Consider the following 21,038-nt stretch of genomic DNA (forward strand, 5'->3'; position numbering starts at 1 on the left):
TGAAGACGCGAAATTTGGGTATATATAACCCGAAATAAATTTTGAACTGAAGAATCCAAACCGAACTGAATTGAGGTTAATTATAAATCAGTTGGTACATTTTCTTTCTATACTGAATAAACAAAACTGTAGCTATTGTTAATCCAAGAGAACTCAGTAGACCGATATTTCATAAAAACTTATATTGGATATTCACTAGAGTTAACTATACATTTGATTTGATCCAAAACCAAACGAAGATTTTGCAGTACCAAACCAAATGAAATTTCTGAATGCCAATTATGAGGTATTGTGTCACCGACTCACCGATGGTGTTTGATTCTTCTTCGATATATCGTCCAAGTCAAGTTCAATTTATGTTTTGACAACCCTTTTACAAAAAAAAAACTTCACCTTATGTGATATTAATTCTTTTTATTCTCTCCGATATTTGACTTTAAATAATAGAAACATTAAGTTTGATTGCATTCATAAAAATTTTGGTATAAATCTAGACCAATTTTAGTTCGACTTTCAATATTTTTTTTTTCACAATATATTGTTTTATATTTATCATGTATTCATGTCTATTGAGTATTGACCCAAATTAAATCATGCTCTCCTCTATTTGTATTTTCACCTTCTTCGTTTTCTTGATGTATTTGTATTTGTATTGGCATCTCTGTGTTTCCTTTTCCGTAAACAAAGAGGAGATCTCGAGATGACAAAATAAGTATCAACAACAACAACAAAAAAAGTTGAAGCCTTGAAGGTCCACGAAAACAAATTCATGACCCCTATGATTTTCGTCATGTTTAGGGTAAAAATAAAAATAGATAAAACAAAACTGATATTTGGTAAAAGAACGAAATTGACACTTAGATTCAAGAAACTGAACTGTCTACGTTTCTGACCAATCATGCTGTGCTCCACATGGGACATCTCTTCTCAATTGGTAAATCCGTAAATGAAATCAAGGTGTTTGAATTAAAGCCATTAAAGGGTCTCTCTGACTCTCTATAGGCTCACATGGCTCACAGCAACATCAACTTTACCATCGTTTTTATTTTTGTTATTTACTCTCGACCACACCGTTTAGCAATAAAAGACATAAGTTCTACTACACAAATCAGTATGAATGTTCATATGCAAATAATGAGACTACGATGCACACATGTATACTATGCACTACTATAATGAGGCATAAGCACATTTGCCGTGGTTTTGTATACGATCTCATTATCTCTCAAGTTTCAACGACTCAACCACAACAAAAACACACGTACAATATGTTAGCTCGCCACTAGAGAAAAATTAATTTCTAGTTGCGTTATCTTTACGCGTCCATGTTAATTATTGCCTCTCCCCATATCCACCTGATAATAAATAAGATTATAATTAGATTGATAACATCACAGTAGATTTATTATTATCAGCAAAAGAAAGTGACATACAATGAATTTTCCTACAAATGTGGCAAATCATATTCTTTCAAGCGCTTGGCTTGTTCTGGAAGATGAAATTTAAGCACGTGTAGATAGTACTACTACATGCAGGTGGACCATTTATAGAGAACTCCGAAACCGATAAATCTAAACATATATTTTTCGCGTAAAACTAAAGTTTTTTAAATGTATATAAACCAAAGAATAATAAGCTTGGCGAAAGAAAAGTATTTGACATGTCAAGCTGAAAATGATGTCAAAGAAAAATTCAGCATATTGATTATTATGAATTTTGCACTTAATAATATATTTCTCTAGTGCATCGATATATCTAATTATGATATAAAACAATATTTTCCTAGTGAATCTTTAAATAAAAATGGTGAAATCTTTCAAACCGTTGTTGTAACTAAATAATATAGCATGTACCAAAAGACCTTTCTGTTTTTTTTTTGGGTCAAAAAAGTACTAAAAATTATCATATATGAAAATAACTTATTTTGTGAAGCGATAACGTTTTTCTTATATGAAAATTTTAAAAATGATTCTATAGAATATGTAAAATTTTTACAGACATGACTTTCAAGGATAGGTTTCTATAGAAAATCATAAAAATTATTCTCCTTTAAAAATATCATTGATTGCATTCATATGTAGCATAAAGCTTTCCGCTTTGGCGTCATGAGTGTTTTCTCCTTCAGTTGGAAGTTTGTACAACGTTAACTTAAAATAGTGGAGTATCCTTTCAAAATATTATTATATATCCAAAATCCAGTTGCCCAGAAAAAAACAAATATCATTGATAATAGTTGACCAAAAGAAAAGATTAACATGTTTGTGTATATAAATAACAATTTTCTTATGCGAATATTTAAATACACAATTCTGAAGCTACCACATTATTCATAATCAGTTTTTAACTTGGTAAACTTAACAATAATTTTGTTAAAAGTAAATTTTTGTTTAGAATATATTAGTAACTATTCATTTATACCAATATCTTTAATTGAAATATACTTTCTTATAATTCAACAAAACCACCTACTGTATATGAATTTACATTTATCTTTAATCTCAAGTACAAAACAGAGAAAATTTACTTACCTCACATTAATTAATAAAATGGACTGTTTTTAGTTTCTTCCGGAAACAGTGTCGAACTTCAGTTCAATTAGATACTTGAATAAAACTTTGGGATGTTATTCAGGATTTTAATAGAATTGAAATCCAACCCTAGTCCAATTAATGATTATAAATCATCCTTTAAAATTTGGTGCTATTGGATCTTATATTCGTAAATCAGGTTAAATTTTCTAAAAAATTGATGTTACTTAACTAAGAATTCAAATATTTCATTAAATTCCAGTGTTATTAAAAACTAAAAAAATTGAAAATCTTGAATCATCTGAAATGAAATTCTCTCGTGTTTTGTGAGTAAACTTATTATAATCTAAATCCAATATACACTGCAGAGATTTTGAAACCCACACAAATGGATTCTTAAAATTAAAGATTGTAAAACCTTAAAGAATTAAAGCTAACTCCGTGATTGAGTAACACTGCCTATTACGTACTATTTAGAAAATAAAGAGCCTTTGTAGGCATATCGAATAATGTTTTATTTTCCTTTATTCCTCAACATGTCTTTGTTCTATAAATAATCTGCTCAAGCGGGGATACTAATTGCTACACTAGTAATCCGACAATTTTTTTTTTTAATTTTATTCCGAAAAGAAAGAAAAAGAAAAAAAAAGTGGGATAATTTATAGACAAGACCTACTATACGTACCCTCATCACTCATTCAAGAGGACCATATATTAAAGTAAGTAAAAGGCTGTGTGATATAGAAATCCCGATCAGTACGTTCTGATAAACTTTTTTCTTTTGTTTTCGTTAAATATTTTCCGATCTCTTCTCTTTTCGTAAGGTCAACACGTGGTGATATCGGATTGGCAGGGCCGAGTCTCTGAGAGATTATGGGGAGAGCGACGTGGTACGACGCCGACGGGACGAAGAGAGGAGAATGGACGGAGGAGGAAGACCAGAAACTCGTCGCTTACATCGACGAATACGGCGTCGGGGACTGGCGTTTTCTTCCTGACAAAGCTGGTATGTATAGATTTAAGTTTTTAACTGAATCACCAACAAGTAACAACTATAATAAAACGTTGCCTCTAGTTTTTAATGTAATATTGATTACAATGAAAGTATAATTTAGATATATTTATCATTACTTAATAGTTTTTCATCACCGTAGTTGTGCTGTGCCGTTAGAGCAGGTTTTTCATGTCCTTTTTACAAACTACGTCTACGTACAAATTATACATAGAAAGTCATATAATCCTCAGACTTGTAGGTCTTTTTGATAAGACATATATTTCGAAAAGTTTAATTCTTTTTTGTTTTCCTTTTTTCATTAATTTTTTTTTTGGCAAACTCATTTTTTCGTTCATATTTTCCTGTTTTTATAAGACTCTGGTTCGCCATTATATATATGATACATCCAACAAAAGCACAAAGTTTACTGCGAATTTGGATTCACACTTATAATCTTACAATTATGATTTTAAAAAAGGTTTGCGGAGATGTGGGAAGAGCTGCAGATTAAGGTGGCTTAATTTCCTAAGGCCTGGGATTAAGAAAGGCAAATTCACTCCTCAAGAAGAACAAGTTATCATCAATTTACATTCTGCTTTCGGGAACAGGTTAAGTGCTCAATAATCACTGTATAATTATTAAGTAATAAAGTGTGTCAAAACTCAAAACCAACATTATTATGCACATATAATATATATTTATATATATGATACCTATGTCACACTCGATTGGATTAGTGGTCTGGTATATTAATAGTTATTTAGGAAACTGCTGATATTCATTAGTCATATTTTAGTACACTGCAGGCACCAATTGTAAGAAATGGAATGTTGTAAAAAAAAAAACAATACTATTTAACTTTGATTGGGGTTGCATATAATAATATAATGTTAAAACACTCGCTTTTGATTTAATACATTTTACAATTTATTCATAACTAGTTTTAAAAAAAAAGATACTATTATGTATGGATACCTTTGTCATCCTGCTAAATGAGATAGTACGAGAGGATTAACTCCTACAAATTATGATCCAATACCATATTCTTAATTAGACCATTATACTAATTAATATGTAAAAATCCATTTTAACCGTAAAGGTACTAAAACTGAAAAATATATTCTTAAAAACTTCTTTTGATAGATTGTTTACGTCAGAATATATTTACGGAATATTACTAATGTTTTAGTGATAAAATCTTATTACTAAGGTACATTTTTTATTGCGTTAAAGATAATATATGCTAAACGATTTTGTTTTGTTGTTTATGAAAATTGTAGGTGGGCACTAATAGCTCAGCAGATGCCAAATCGATCAGACAATGACATCAAGAACCATTGGAACTCTTGTCTCAAGAAAAGACTGAAGAGAAACGGAATCGACCCAGTGACCCACCAGCCGGTCCCCAATAACCTCACCGTCGAAACGCCGTGGTTTAACACAGAATGCAGTACTTCTTCTTCCGCGACAGCGAGCCCTTCTTACTCCTCCTCCCGCTCGGCCCATCTCCTTAATAAGATCGCCACTGGTATCTCATCTAGACAACACTGTGTCGACAGGATCAAGAACATCTTGTCGGATCCGAGAACCACAAACATCCACTGTCACGAAGAAGAAGGGGAAGAGTTTACCAAGGACCATGAGAAGATATTAGCGAGTGGTTATCAAGAAGAAGACTTTTTAATGTGGGACGAGGAAGAATTGAGGCGTTTCATGGAGGAGATTAGTGTAATGGAGTTCGGCACGACGTCGTACGATTGTAATTAATTTGGACTTTTCATACATGAGTTGATGATCATGTCCTTTGGTAATCAATATAGTTACTGTGTTAGATCATGGATCGATCATTCAGTAGTTTGTGTTTACCACATATAAGGCTTTATGCACGTGTTCTTGTTGCAACTTGCAAAGAGTAATATTAATGTACCAGTGTCACTACCTAGGACGAAGAGAATAATTTCTTTAAAGCCAAGTCTTTTACTAACATATACTACTATTTAATAACATATAAATAGTAGCAGTGGAATAAAATAGGAAAGTTCATGAATTTGGATTTGATAGTAAAGAAAATCCTATATTGACAATAACAGTGTATATATGTTGACAATACTTTCTCACGCTTTTTACATTTTTAATACATATAAAATACTTTAGAAGAGAAATAGAAGANAAAAAAAAAAAAAAAAAAAGAAGAAGACGAAGACAAAACTATTGCGATAATTGCAGGGTTTTTTTCTTCCCTGGTCCATATATGCTCAATATCTTTGGATTTTCTCTTTGCAGTGTTTTTTTTTGCCCTGGTCCATATGCTCTTATTGGATTTTATCTTGCAACGTTATGTATCCCTCTGTGTAGGAAGGTGATATTTTTGTTTTTTTCTAATTAATATTATTTTGATAGTATCCTTTGTATTATTACTATGAACTGTACGACTTTTTTTTTCTTGTTCTTAAGATAGTGTTTTGTGAAATAAATCAAGAGAATATATAAAACTAAAATAAGTAATGTAGGATTTACTGATAGATCAATATACAAATTCCCCGTATTGTGCTTTATAAGTATCGTATTGGAATCAAAAGACGAAATCGATAAGCATTAGACTCCAATGTTTCAACTTCCAAGCACGTATAATAGCACCTATATAATACCATGTAGACAAAAGAAAAAGAAACAACGTAACTGTTCTTATATAGTATTTGACAAAGTAACAAAAGAACATATCATATCGATCTTGATGATGGATTACGTGTTAACAATACTACATAATATTTCTCCTTTTTTTTCGGTGAAACACATAATATTTCTTTTTATTTAGTGATACTTAACAGTTAACACTAGCATGTTCTTTCGGGAGCATCTGATAGACTGATACAGAAAAGTTTAACAAGATCTCTGCGTAAAGATAACACGTACAACGAGAAAAATGGTCTAAATTTTCTCAAGACAAAAGAAAAATACAAGCACGGCCGCTTATAGAAGAAGCTACAGTGCATATAATATATGGTGTAAGAAAAACATCGGTATAAGTCGGGACATATTGCTCTGAGTGTTGTGACTTATACGTGTGGAACATGCAGGGCCGAGTGGGATGTTCAAAGACGTCGTTAATAAGACCCCATTTTAAGACGCGTAGTCGTGTGGACACATGGGAAACGCGATTCGTTATCGAGATTGGGTTATACATAAATTTAGTCACGTTATAGTTATGCGCCCCCACTTCATTATTGTTCTTTCTTCGTGCAACCCTTCATTATTGTTCTGATATTTTTTTAGTCATGATAGTTGATAAATTGATTTGATTAGAGAGAATCAACATGAAAGTCTCTGATTGGTGACTTGTGTAGAGGTTAGGATAGAATAATATGTATAGTAATAGGACTCACTCTTTTAGCGTTAATTAACTTTCGAGCCACTTGTACCTAGCTAGAATAATAGTTTCTGCTCAAAAAAAAAAAAAAAAATCATTTGATAACAGAAAAAAAGATTTACGCTAAATATGGTGGATCCATAGAGATATTCCTTCTCACTTATTTACTCCCATTTACGCTAAGAACTGTCCAATCACATTCACACCCAAAGAAAGTTGTATTCCCTCCCACCTCCGGCTTCCATCTAGAAGATGTTTAAGAAATGCAGATCGGTTAACTCAGATGTTTAACCAAGTCTGTCAAATGACTTTCTTGTTTAGTTTATAGTATTTCTTTATTTTCCGGCGACAAGTGATTTCTTAGGTCTTCGATTACTTCATGTAACATACAAAGCCTATCCACGTTTAGGGGAGAGCTTTAATAAAGGTTTACATGTTGATTGTTGGGATATGATTCATATTATTAGGGTTTACATTTGTGGGTTTGTTTCATAGATATCTGGAGTTTCAATATTTTATACTAATTCACAATTTTAAGATTAAGAGATATCAGATTTTTATCTTCTTTTTTTCTTTATCTTTTCTATCATATTGGTCAGTGACCGAAACTTACTGCAATTTTCAATATATTAGAGGCATGCATAGTTACACACAAATCCATCAATCCATGATGGTCTTATTATAATTTCGGTTACAGAAACACAACAATGGGTTCAAGTTCTTCCGTATCATAACCCAAGCTTATGTGACCTTATTCTTCTGTTGCTTCTTTGCTCTCCATTCCTTAACGTCACTTTCTACCTTGGCATTCACACGCGCTTGAAAACCGGGATATGGTTCATACCCGAAAACCGATTGAAGAACCTGCATTATTCATTCACACAACTCCACATTAGCTTTTCAAGTTTTCTGGTTACGGTTTTCCCACAGAGCTGTAGTAAGAAGGTCTGAAGGTAGCAGGACATAACAAACAAATCACAACTTTCACCTCGAGCAATACGAAGAAAGGAGCCATGAGAAAAGCTTGGACTAGATTGTCTAATAGCGCAGGTGCTCGTTTCTGTGAGTAGACAAGAATCAAGAATGATCTGTTTTAGGGCCTCATGAATACCGATGAGGAGAAACAAAACAACAATTCCTAAAAGCCAAAGAACTTACCTCAAACATTCCATGGCCAACGAACTGCCCGGTCCAACATAACAGCTGAGAGGCTAACCCAACCTGCCAAAAAGACAGTTAAACTGTTACAGTACCTACATATAACAGAGGGATTTTCAAACACATATAACAAACTATCAAATGATTCACAACACTCAAAGACACATACAAAGCTCCTAATTTTAACAAGTAATGCAGACTCTAAATATCTGAGACCATCACATACGTTGGTGATCAAGAACAACACTTTCTGTCCAAGGCACACATCACTAATGAGTCAACAACTCTAAAACACATTACAAGTCTTTGGATGAAAGAATCAGAATCTTGCAAAACAAATCATGAATGTTTAGTACTGCTGTCTGTCTTAACGTTAACAGCTAAGGGACCCCAGATACAGAGGACTAAGTTAATCTTTGAAGGTAATATAACAAATCTAAATAAATCGATTTCAATATATATATATATATACACATATAGCCCATATAGGGGCTTCCAAGTCAAAGCTTGGAAAACAATGAACAATAAATGCATGAAGCAACACACAAACACACTGCAACTGCATATATATACACACAACACATGGATGGATGCACATAGTCTGATTAAAAATATGCTCATCCGCAACTATCTCTTCCAAAAAAAAAAAAAAAGTCTTTTTTTTAATCAAAAACCCTAAATTGAGATAAGAGAAACCGAACCTTAAAGGAAAGAGAAGGTCCTAATTGAACAGCGAGTAAACTGGAACCAACCCAGCAAGAGAAACACATGAGGGCAGCTACAAAGCCAGATTTTTTATCCAAACAGATGTAGAACAGAGCATAAACCAAGGTGAAGATGAACCCAAGGTTAAATCGGAGAACACCGTCGAGGGTCAACGATTGAGAAACCCCTAATTGAGAAGGATCGAAGATTGGTGTCGTGGAGTGGAGGAGAAGCAAAGCTGTGAAAACGATCGGCCAAACGAAGATGATGTGGATAACAATGTTTATGGGATTGCTGTGGTAAGCACCGTAGAAGGCGAAGTGTTTCTCGAGATCGAGCAGTCCCATCATGCGACTCATGGTATTGATTGAGATTTTTGTTCTCCGGAGGAAGAGGAATCAGATTAGAGAGATACTGTATGTGTTTTATTGAGAAGGTAGGTTGGTGGAATTGAATGGAAATATATATAATCACCAAAAACACAAAACAGGGGAGATTAAAAAAGACAAACATACATACATACACGGGAAGAAGACGAAAGTGGGAATGTTCTAAGTTTAGCAAAGTTGCTAACATACGCTTTCTAATGCTAAATTGCGCAATCAAGCGATGTGAGTTGACTTTACTTGGCCGGAGATTTCTTTCCAACTTTGACCAGAAAAAAACAAAAAGAAGAGTAGACGTGTTTTTGTGATTGCTAACAGAGGTTTGATTAGCTATTTTTGCCCAAAAAAAACTTTGCTAATAGTTGCTAACATGCGCTATTGAAACGGATTAATGTATTGGGATGAATACGTAAGCTGAAATATTGAATTGACCGACCAACGATTTCTTACCAACTTTGGCTGTGGTGATTACTACTAACTTGCACGTATAGAAGACTGAATGTGTTCTGTGATTGCTAACTTGGGCAAATGAAAAAAAAAAAACAGTTTGTTGACTTGAATTAGTTGGAGAGTTTTAGATTGTAATAGCACTTCTGCAAGGGTAATAATACTTGCCAGCTTTCGTTTGTTAGAAAGACTAAAAATCTTCTGCATGTGATTGCTAACGCTAACCTGCGCTTTTGATGTTTTGTTCCTTTGTTTGTTTCTCACAAGAGTTTAAGTGTGGACGTTACTGATTCTCTTATCCACACACATCTTCTGCCTCCAATAATCTAATCTTTATAAACTTTAAAAAATGAAATTGAATAATAGGAAAAAAAAGATTGTAACGCCACTGTGTCTTCTATCTCTCTCTCTCTTCCATTGCCACGCCGCCATCAAAGAAGTAACAATGGCTGAAGCTTTCACAAGTTCCACCTTCACTAACCTCCACATCCCTTCTTCCTCCAATCGCTCGGTGCATATTATTTCATATACTAACAATTTATATTCATTAGAAAAAGAACACTTAAGAATCGTGTCTTGTGTTGTAGCCTAAGCAGATTTCAGGACCAAGTTATGGATATTGGCTATCTGTGAGTATTCTTTTCTTACCTATGACTTAAATTATAAGAATCTCCTTCTATTCTTGTTATGAACTTACGTTTTTAAGATTTGAAAAAAAAAATATTAGAGGAAAGTGAATGAGAAGAGGGAAAAGAATCTGATGAGAGGAAGCTTATGTGTAAGAAAGGCATTGCCACATGATTTGCCTTTAATGGCGGTGATGGTTCAACAAATTGAAGGGATGCGTGATATCATTACTGAGAAGCACGTGTGGCATCTAAGTGATAAAGCCATCAAGAATGTCTGTAAGTTACAAAAATTTGGGGTTTCTTGAGAAGAAGATTCTTTACTAAGTAGAAATTATAAAAGGTTTTGATTTAATGTTTTGACATTGATCTTGATCATTTGCAGATATGTTCTATATCATGTTCACTTGTTGGGGATGTTTGTACTTCGGTTCCGCAAAAGTATGAAAAAAAAAAACTCAAATCGAAAATCTTGATTCATTTGCTGCATTGGGATCTTAATTTTGGTGTGATATTGAATCATACATAGGATCCATTCTATGACTCGGAGGAGTACCGTGGAGATGGAGGTGATGGAACTGGTTATTGGGTCTACGAAACTGTATGTATCTCTTTCTAACATCGAAATTAAATACTTAGAAATAACATATAACTTCTAATTAGGGATGTTGCAATGGACTAGCCATCCTACCATAATTAGGGATGTTGCTATGGACTAGCTAGTCCACTTTGATATTAGTAGACTGTAAACCGTTGAAGTCCGGTTTGGCCATCGCGGTCTAGCATGCCTTACACCGCGAGAAAGATGAACATACAGTAGTTGGCTTTAGGTTTGTGTTTGATATTTATTTGAAAAACTTTAATCATCTAAACAAAAATCACAATCCTTGTGTTAGCATTTGAGTTTACTAATTATTCAAAATAAATATACACACTTAATCATCATTATGTAAAAAAAAAAAAGGCGTTTGTTAATAAACGTCAAATACAAATGAAATGGGGGATTTCCATTTGTGTCTCGTGTGTATACGTTTAAACTTACAAAACGTTGATTTTGTTTTCTTCTCAACGTGAAATTTATTTCAAACGTTGTGTTAAGGTTTGATGTTAGTTCGGGATATACATGTGGATTTTTCTGTCGTGCTCAATAAGGTTGGGTAAGATTGGGCTGGGTCGGCCCATAGACATTTGACACATCACCTATGTAGTAAACGTACAACTATTATTATAAGATTAGATAAGAGTTGTTTATTGTGTTTTGGGCCTTTTCGCTAATGGGTGCAGCAAGAAGACATAGAAGAGAAAGCAAGAGCAGAGCTATGGCGTGAAGAACTTATTGAAGAAATTGAACAGAAGGTTGATGGCATAAGAGAGCTAGAAGAAGCTGTTACTAAGTAGAAAACTAACTTGTAAATCATATACCAATTTGACATACATATATATTTTTTTTCTCATAACGGTCATAAAACATTATTATATACTCTTCCATTTTATATAACACAAGTTATCTGTTTCTTTGTTTTGTTGTGTTCTAAATCATTGAATGAACATGTTAGGAGCACTTGACACCAAGAGAATTTTTTTTGTCTCAAGTATTTTTAAAATGTTGACGAATCCCTTTTTTCTGTGTTTATATAAAATAATTTACTCAATTGGGGCTAAATTAATTGGTCGTATACACTGGAAAGTGAGTCTGAGGAACAATTAGCGGGAAATACGCTTTTGCACGATTTTATTTGTGTCGTCGAAATGACGAAAGTATAAAAACAAAACTATAAAAACAATCTCTTAGCTAGAATAAGTTAAGAAAAGGAGAGCTTGTCATGTCTTTGCCAGTAATCTTCGTGCTTCCATGTTTCAAAGCTTTTTTCTAGCTTGTAATTCACACGTGTGGTTTTTATTTGTTTATTTTTGTTTTCTTTTGAAATTTAAGCTTAAATTTCAGATATTCTTTTTTTTTTTGCTTTGTTGTTGTGGTGTGTGTGAGTTAGGATTTAGGAACACATGACGGGAGATATGATGTAACATTTTTATTTAAACAAAAAAAAAAGATCAATATTGAAAATGCAACATTTGAACAAGATGATGAACTACTTCAGAAGGATTCAATACTAGTACAAGAATAGAGTATCGAGTTATTTATGTCGGCAATTATAAAGCTGGAAGATTTGCACATGATTAGAAGGTCCATGAAGCTTTTAGAAGATTAAAGAGCTTCATGTTTACGATAGGAATATAAACATGAAGAAAGTGGGAAATTTCCTAATTGTTAAAGAAAAAGGAAATTGTCCAATTCCTATTAGGATTAGAATAGGTAGTTTGTCATTGTATGGCATAGGCCTAGTTCTATAAATAGGGTGCGAAGGCTGATTGTAAGTCTTAGCACAAACAAGAGAAAGTTAACCTAGCTACTAAGTTTTAGTCTTTAAGAAAAGAGAAGAGCTAAAAACTTAGAAAGAGCTTGAGGTTTCTTTAAGAAAGTTTTGAGAGATTAGAAAATTGTTTAGAACAAACTTTTAACAGATTTTCTATCAATCAAAAGAGAGTTTAAAGAAATTATTGTTTCATTGTTCAGATCATAAGTTCTCACACTTTCAATTGGTATCAGAGCGACACTTGTTCGGATTACTACAGGTGAGATTCTGCGGACAAGATGGAGAGCTACGGAGATCTGATCAACAATAACAAAGTTGTCTTGGATGATGGAAACTATGGGTTTTGGAAATCAAGGATCAAATCTATCATAGGAGGTATTGATCGTCTTGCTTGGAAGACTGTTCTGGAAAAGTGGGAGGAACCGACGATCAAGGACGAGTCAGGCAAGCGAATTCCCAAACCCGAAGCCGATTGGACTGATGAAGAACAGAAGAAATCCAAGTACAATTCAAGAGCATTGAGTGCTATTCATTGCAGTGTAGGAAGGAAGCAGTTCGATCTAATTCAGGGGTGTGAAACTGCTAAAGAAGCTTGGGATATTTTACAAATCCAGTATGAAGGAACCACAAAAGTGCAAAGCTCAAGAAAAGACATGCTGGCTTCACGGTTCGAAATTCTAAGGATGGAAGAACACGAATCAATATCAGACTTTAGTTCAAAGTTAAGTGCGTTAGCTCAGGAAACATTAACTCTTGGAAAGACTTATAAGGATCAAAAGCTGGTCAAGAAATTTCTAAGGTGTCTTCTTTCAAGGTTCATGGGATACAAGACTGCACTAACTGTTTCTCATGATCTAGACAGTCTCAGTTATGGTGAAGTGGTTGGAATGCTGCAAGCTCACGATATGGAGCTTAATGGAATTAAGAAACCAAAAGGTATAGCTTTAACGGTTAGTAGAGACACATCAGATCAAGGAGAAGAAGATGCTGTGAGTTTATTAGTAAGAAGATTTGATCGTGCTTTAAGAAGAATAGAACAAGGTAATTCACAAAAAAAGACTGGAGTATTCAAAAAGACCAGTGAAGATAAGAAGGCTGATATGCAGTGTCATGAATGCAAAGGGTTTGGACATTTCATTCGTGAGTGTCCAACGATTAAGCTTCGAGATGTAAAGTGCACTATTTGCAGAGGTACATGACATACACAGGAGGGATGTGTGAGTAACCTTAAACACAAGAAAGAGAAGTCTATGATAAGTATTGAAGATGATTCAGATGATGGTAGTAGTAGTGAAGAAGAACTCATGAATCTAGTAGCAATGGTGGGGATTACTGAATTTGAGAATGGAGTAGAGGTAACAGATTCTGAATCAGAAGATGAGGAAGTTCTTGATATTGTTCAAAGTTACAAGGAAGTCCGAGGAACACTCATTACCTTAGGGAAGGAAAATCAAGACTTAATCAAAGAAAAACTTCATCTTGAAGATGTGATCAAATCACTAAAAAATGATTTGGTGGACGAAAAGAAGATTGCTAAGGAATCTATGGATTTAATGAAAGAAAAGTTGGTGTTATCCGCGAAAGCAGACAAGCTTGAGGAAGAATTAATTAAAGAGAAGAAGAAATCCACAGAACTTCAATCTGAACTCGATCAGCAATACAGAAAAATTCACATGTTTGCAGGAACGAAGCAACTTGATAAGATTTTAAGCTATGGAAGAACTGAGAAAACTCATAGAGGGTTGGGTTTTATTGAGAACCAATGAGACAAGAAAACAACAACTAAATTTGTTACTGCTGGAGTGCATCACTCTCATTTGAAAGCATCAACATCCGCATCTGAGAAGTCTTCAGGCTGCTATTTTTGTGGAAAATTTGGACACTATAAACATTATTGCTCTAAATTCTGGGAAAGAGTCTATAGTTTAAAGCGACAAGGGAGATTTTTCTGGAATGGATTTAAGAGACAAGTTTGGGTGAAGAAGAATGATTTATATCAAACAGAAGCAATATCATCAGGATTTAGGTGCAACATGGCTATGATTACTGAGGAACAAGAAGACTCTGAGCCTTGGTTCTTCGATAGTGGGTGTTCAAGGCATATGACAGGAACTAAGAGTAATTTGCAAAATATTAAGAAACTGAAAGGAGGCACAGTAACCTTTGGTGATGGAAGTAATGGTTACATTCAAGGTAAAGGTACTACACGTGATACAGAACTTCCACAACTAGTAAATGTCTACCTAATACTAGGACTGCGAGCGAATTTGATAAGTATCAGTCAGTTGTGTGATGAAGGCTTGACAGTTATGTTTACAAAAATAGACTGCAAAGCGGTTGATGAATCAGCCAATGTCAAGCTTTATGGTGTAAGGTCAGGGAACAATTGCTACATGTGGCAGAGAAATTCGTTCAAATGTTTTAGTGCTCAAGACAGTATAGATCTCTGGCATCAACGACTAGGTCATATGAATATAAGGAACTTAATCACTCTTGTCAATAAAGATATTATTCGAGGAGTACCTAAACTTAAAGGAGAGGAGAATATGGTATGTGGACCTTGTAATCAAGGAAAGCAAGTCAAAATTCAGCATAAGAAGGTTCCGGAAGTACAGTCAAAATCAGTTCTAGATCTGGTTCATATGGATTTGATGGGACCAATGCAAGTTGAAAGTTTGGCTGGGAAGAAATATGTATTTGTGCTAGTAGATGATTTTTCCAGATATACTTGGGTTCGTTTTATTCGAGAGAAGTCAGATATAGTTGATAGCTTTAAGATTTTGGCTTTACAGTTGCTCAATGAAAGGGGTGGAATCAAGAGAATCCGAAGTGACCATGGTGGAGAATTCCAAAACGAGTCTATGAAAGAATTTTGTGAACATCATGGGATTTCACATCAGTTTTCAGCTCCAAGAACTCCTCAACAGAATGGTGTGGTAGAAAAAAAGAATAGAACTCTTCAAAAAATGGCAAGAGCAATGATCCATGGAAATCAGGTTCCTAAGAAGTTTTGGGCTGAAGCATTGAACACAGCATGCTACATAGTTAACAGAGTCTATGTAAGAAGACATCCACAAAGACTCCTTACGAATTGTGGAAAGGAAAAACACCAAATTTGAGTTACTTTCATGTTTTTGGGTATGGCTTCTATCCTGAATTTCAAGGTATACCAGATGGATGTCAAAAGTGCTTTTTTTAATGGGATCTTACAAGAAGAAATATATGTTGAACAACCCAAGGGTTTTGAAGATTCAGTTAAGCCTGACTATGTGTACAAGTTAAAAAAGGCTCTTTAGGGATTAAAGCAGGCTCCAAGAGCTTGGTATGAAAGGCTGACTAGTTTTCTTATGGAAAAAAACTATAACAGAGGAAGTGTGGACAAGACTCTGTTTATTTTGGAACAAGGTGATGATATCATGATGGTTCAAATTTATGTGGATGACATTATCTTTGGAAGTACTTCAAAGGAGTTGGTGGATAGGTTTGTGAGTTGTATGACACAAGAATTTGAGATGAGTCTGGTTGGAGAATTAAAGTATTTTCTTGGGTTGCAGATTACACAATCATATCAAGATATTTTTATTTCACAAAGTACCTATGCTAGACAACTTCTTAAATAGTTACAGATGGATAAGTGCAAAGAAGCTGTGATACCTATGAGTACTACTTTGAAACTATCAAGAGATGTTGATGGCAAGGATGTAGATGTCAAGCAATATAAAGGGATGATTGGGAGCTTGTTATATCTTACCGCTAGTAGGCCAGACTTGAGTTACAGTGTGGGTATATGTGCAAGGTATGAGTCAAAACCTAAACAATCTCATCTTGAAGCAGTCAAGCGAATTATCAAGTACGTTAAAGGAACTGTTGATCTTGGAATTTGGTATTCTAAAGGTTCAAACAAGAGTTTAGTTGGTTATTGTGATACAGATTATGCAGGAAGTGTAACGGATCGAAAGAGCACTAGTGGGGGATGTTTCTTTCTGGGCAACAATTTAATAGCCTGGTTAAGTAAGAAACAAAATTCAGTATCTTTGTCTACAGCTGAATCAGAATATATATAACAATGGGGAGTTGTTGTACTCAGTTGTTATGGATGAAGCAGATGTCAACAGATTATGACATGGATTCAGGGGAGCTGCAAGTTTATGTGACAATAGGAGTAAAATTGATATCTCTAAAAATCCAGTTCAATATTCAAGAACAAAGCACATTGATGTGAGACATCACTTCATCAGAGAACTGGTTGAAAGAAAGCAAGTTGTAATAGAGCATGTTGATACTGAGGAACAATTAGCTGATATTTTCACAAAAGCTCTTGATTTTAATCGATTCTCTACCTTGAGAAATTCAATTGGTGTTTGTGAGATGTGAAACATTCACAAGATGGGTCAATAGCTGGTACCGGAGAAGATAGGGTTGTTAATGTTGGTACAATTTGATTTTAGACATGAAGGTTCTGGTGTTGGTTTACTGAAAACCGAGGGTTGATGGCTGGGATATTGTGAAAATTTTGCTCGAGATATGAGAAAATATTATATTTCTAATGTTGAAAAATAAAATATTTTATTAAGATTTGGGTATTAAAAAAAGGAAGAAATATCGAGAGTCTCTACAATTTCGTCTTAATCGAAATTTTTTAAAAAAAAACCTAATGATAATGGTTGGTGCGACTCGAAGTGGTTTGGTGCGAAGAGGAAGAAATCAGGAGATGTCTCGAAGTGTTGGTAATGCTAATCGGCCTCAGTTGGTTGATGATTCAAGTGATGTTGAAGAACTTCAACCAAGAATTGTGCCATATGGATCCGACAACGATGATGATTCATCTCAAAGTGTATCAGTGAAGAATCAAGTAGATCAAGGGGTAGATGATCTCGAGGGAGAAAATCCAATTGATGACGAGGTGGAATTTGTTGGCAAGCGGAAAAAGAAGGATCCTGTTTCGGTGTCTGATACCGAAGTTGGGGTTGAAGAAATCTCTGTGCAAGAACAGATTGAGAGACATGCAGAGAAGCAGAGGAGCAAGAAACAGAGAGAAGTGGCATCCGTTAGCAAGAAGAAATCAGCTTGCAAGTCGAAACGACCAAGATATGCAGAACCAAGTGCTAGAAATGTTCGGGCTAAATCTGGGTCTCAATCTGATGTGTTTGTCTCCAAAACAGCAAAATTAAGGTACTCTTGGTTCTTTTCTCAGAAATTTACGGCTGAGAGACAATTGGATATGTCTAAAAAGGATGAGTTTGGGTTCATTGAGAAGATATTGTCGTTAGGACTTGGACCTACAATTCATGATCCTTCGGTGTATGTCAAAGAGATTATTTGTGAATGTTATGCAAATTTGCCAAATGGAAAGGCTAGGGATGGTGTTCAAGTGTTTGTGAGAGGACATTGGTATGAATTTTCTCCTAAGGCAATTAATCAAACTTTTAATATGGCACCTTTGACTAGAGCTGAGAAGAAAGCATATGCAGCAGTAGATAAGTTGAGTCAAGATGAACTTGCAGAGTTTTTAAGTGGTGAAGACAAGTCGACTTGGGCTACTTTAAAAGTTGCGGATCTACCTGAGGAAAGTGCAGCTCTTTTAATGTTAGCAGCGTACAATTGGGTTCCCTCGAAACACAGGAATCATCTTTCGGTTAAGCGAGCTCGGGTAGTTTACAAGATTATCAAAGGCATCCGGTTTGATTTTGGGCAGTTGATTTACAATAAGATTATGAACATAAGTTGGAAAGATCCTACTCGCTATGTGGTGTTTCCGAGAACAATCTTTGAAACTCTTAGGGTTCAAGAAGGTCCGCTTGAGTGGTCAGATGAAGAGGAAGATGTATATGCTGAGTTTTATACAAAGGATGCCAGAACAGACATATCTATGATGTTAAGCATAAACTGATTCTTGAGACTAAAGAGTCGACACCAGTATCTCCAGCTAGCAGGCAACATGATGAGGGATTTTCTTCTACTTCTGAGGTTATTCAGTTGGGTAGCATTCGTGTGCCACACATTGGTCCAGAGGATGTTGATATTTTGTATGAAGCATTGGTCGATACAGCACAAGCTCTGCAAAGACTGACAGAAGTAGTACAGAGGCTCATACAGAATCATCCACTTTCCAAGATGATTTGAGATGTTTTTAATTGTTGTATTCTCAAGCAGGGGGAGAAAGAGAAGGAGCTGGTCTGAGACTCTGGGGGAGTGTTTTTGTGAGTTAGTCTGAGATTCTGGGGGAGTTTTCTGTTTTTGTAAGCTGGTGTGAGACTCTGGGGGAGTTCTTTGTTTTCATTAAAACTTTCGACTTTCGACGATCATTTTGGTTCGTTGTGTTTGAATGTTTGACTATGGTTGGGTGATCATTTTGGCTTATGTTTTTGAATGGTTAACTATGGTTTAAAGTTATTTGTTTTAAGTCTAAACCAACAACAAAATTCTTATACTTGAGAAGCTCAAAGTTAAAAAGGGGGAGATTGAAGATGCAACATTTGAACAAGAGGATGAACTACTTCAGAAGGACTCAACACTAGTACAAGAACAGAGTATCGAGTTATTTATGTCGGCAATTATAAAGCTGGAAGATTTACACATGATTAGAAGGCTCAAGAAGCTTCTAGAAGATTAAAGAGCTTCATGTTTACGATAGGAATGTAAACATGAAGTAAGTGGTAAATTTCCTAATTGTTAAAGAAAAAAGAAATTGTCCAATTCCTATTAGGATTAGAATAGGTAGTTTGTCATTGTGTGGCATAGGCCTAGTTCTATAAATAGGGTGCGAATGCTGATTGTAAACCTTAGCATAAACAAGAGAAAGTTAACCTAACTACTAAGTTTTAATTTTTAAGAAAAGAGAAGAGCTAAAAACTTAGAAAGAGCTTGAGGTTTCTTTAAAAAAGTTTTTAGAGATTAGAAAATTGTTTAGAACAAACTTGTAAACAAATTTTCTATCAATAAAAAAAGAATTTAAAGAAATCATTCTTTCATTGTTAAGATCACACTTTTAAATATGTTGTACTCTTGTAGTGTATTCTGTCATATGTCAATTAATTCTTGTAGTTGTACAATTTTAATTCTGGCCCAAACATGATCGATGACTCCTAATGACAGATTTATCGTACTCCATCATTCACACATTTTTTTGTCATAAATTCAGTAAAGTTTCTCAATCATGTTTTACATTATAGCTTCCGAAATTTTTTTAATACCAAAGTTTACCTATCATATGATCATATAAAGGCGTATAAAATATAATGTTAAAGAGTTTATAGTTTCCTAACGTAGATTTAAATTTGCAAAATAAATGTTAGTAGTATTATTATTGTTTAGTATTTGTTTTATAGTACCATCATTCAGAAAAAAGGATGAAAAAGAGAATTACATGTCAGCATTTTTGTCCTTGAGGGATTCTAGAACGACGAGAAAGAATCAATCAGACAAGACCGAGTCCGTCTCTCTTCATTACATAACACGCCAACGAAGACTTAGCTGTCTTTTTTTCTCCACATGTGCAGTGAATTGACCTAGTCTCCGTCACAGCTCTTGTTATCGCCACGTGGCACCCTTAATATCTCATTCTTTGACTTCATATATCACAGCCTCGTCAATTTAAGAACTTGCTGTAACTGAGATTTTTTACACTGCAACATTTACTTCCTACAGATCCTTGTAGTTTTTATTATTACAATGCTATACGTGTCTGCTGCGTGTATCGTACCGAGTAACAAAAGAGAAAAAGGAATGAGAACACAAAAAATCAAATTCTAGCTTTACTCGTCACACCTTTTATTAGTAATTAGTGAATGCAAAAAAAACAAAGAGAAAGTGAACTAATATTGAATGTTTCTAAAATACGCGGTCAAAATAATCGCTTTATAAACACATATCTTCTTCTTCCTAACCTTTCATCAATCATCATCACTCTCTCTTTCTCTCTCAATCCAATTATCCAAAACCAATACTAATTAAACAAAAAAAAAAGATCTTTCTCCCCCAAGTCTGAGAATTTTTCTGAGAATAAAAGTTTCCATTTTGCATCTGTTTGGAGGATGCCAGCAACTGATTTTCAAGGATCATTTGGAAGGTCGTTGCTTAGTTTACGGCGAGACCAAGTTGACTCATCATCATCAGCCGGAAATAGTAGCCACCACCACAACCACCACGAGCCAAGCAACATGGAGGTTGAGCTAGATTCGTTTCAGAGACAAGTCGCTGAGAAATTCATCGATCTCAACGCCTCTTCCAACGACCTTCTCTCCCTCGAATGGATCGGAAAGCTTCTTGATTCTTTCCTCTGTTGTCAAGAAGAGTTTCGAGCTATCGTCTTCAACCACCGCTCTCAGATCTCCAAATCTCCCATGGACAGATTGATTTCTGACTACTTCGAACGGAGCATCAAAGCTCTCGATGTCTGTAACGCAATCCGCGACGGTATCGAACAGATCCGTCAATGGGAGAAACTTGCCGA

The 21,038-nt window shown here is 34.7% G+C and overlaps 4 protein-coding genes across 9 annotated transcripts in view; 3 read left to right on the forward strand and 1 right to left on the reverse strand.

The window, feature by feature from the left end:
- LOC104740571 (transcription repressor MYB6-like) lies at window positions 3,098-5,460 on the forward strand. 3 transcript variants are annotated; one of them, XM_010461211.1, is made up of 4 exons: window positions 3,098-3,284; window positions 3,382-3,534; window positions 4,001-4,130; window positions 4,803-5,460. In XM_010461211.1, exons 2-4 carry the CDS (start codon window positions 3,402-3,404, stop codon window positions 5,287-5,289), a joined length of 750 nt encoding a protein of 249 aa, XP_010459513.1. In that variant the 5' UTR covers window positions 3,098-3,284; window positions 3,382-3,401; the 3' UTR covers window positions 5,290-5,460. The 3 variants fall into 3 exon arrangements, with proteins under 3 accessions (XP_010459513.1, XP_010459511.1, XP_010459512.1); XM_010461209.1 differs by having other exon boundaries at window positions 3,098-3,247; window positions 3,353-3,534; XM_010461210.1 differs by having other exon boundaries at window positions 3,098-3,247.
- Window positions 7,489-9,255, reverse strand: LOC104740572 (uncharacterized endoplasmic reticulum membrane protein YGL010W-like). Its single transcript, XM_010461212.2, has 4 exons — window positions 8,749-9,255; window positions 8,048-8,110; window positions 7,878-7,949; window positions 7,489-7,753 (listed from the first exon to the last, which is right to left on the reverse strand). The coding sequence occupies exons 1-4, from the start codon at window positions 9,109-9,111 to the stop codon at window positions 7,631-7,633; spliced, it is 621 nt and encodes a 206-aa protein (XP_010459514.1). The 5' UTR covers window positions 9,112-9,255; the 3' UTR covers window positions 7,489-7,630.
- Window positions 9,939-11,691, forward strand: LOC104740574 (photosynthetic NDH subunit of subcomplex B 4, chloroplastic). 2 transcript variants are annotated; one of them, XM_010461213.2, is made up of 6 exons: window positions 9,939-10,096; window positions 10,173-10,214; window positions 10,313-10,490; window positions 10,597-10,652; window positions 10,741-10,812; window positions 11,496-11,691. In XM_010461213.2, exons 1-6 carry the CDS (start codon window positions 10,031-10,033, stop codon window positions 11,607-11,609), a joined length of 528 nt encoding a protein of 175 aa, XP_010459515.1. In that variant the 5' UTR covers window positions 9,939-10,030; the 3' UTR covers window positions 11,610-11,691. The 2 variants fall into 2 exon arrangements, with proteins under 2 accessions (XP_010459515.1, XP_010459516.1); XM_010461214.2 differs by having other exon boundaries at window positions 10,182-10,214.
- Window positions 20,443-21,038, forward strand: part of LOC104740575 — an 8,396-nt gene continuing 7,800 nt past the window's right edge. The window contains exon 1 of one of the 3 annotated variants that reach the window (XM_010461216.2): window positions 20,443-20,936. In XM_010461216.2, coding sequence (XP_010459518.1) covers window positions 20,620-20,936 — 317 coding nt within the window. In that variant the 5' untranslated portion in view covers window positions 20,443-20,619. Of the gene's footprint in view, window positions 21,031-21,038 lie in introns of all 3 variants that reach the window. The other 2 variants (XM_010461215.2, XM_019236372.1) reach the window with 2 other exon arrangements.

The sequence above is a fragment of the Camelina sativa genome, chromosome 14 (assembly GCF_000633955.1).
Source record: "Camelina sativa cultivar DH55 chromosome 14, Cs, whole genome shotgun sequence".
Lineage (NCBI taxonomy): Eukaryota > Viridiplantae > Streptophyta > Magnoliopsida > Brassicales > Brassicaceae > Camelina > Camelina sativa.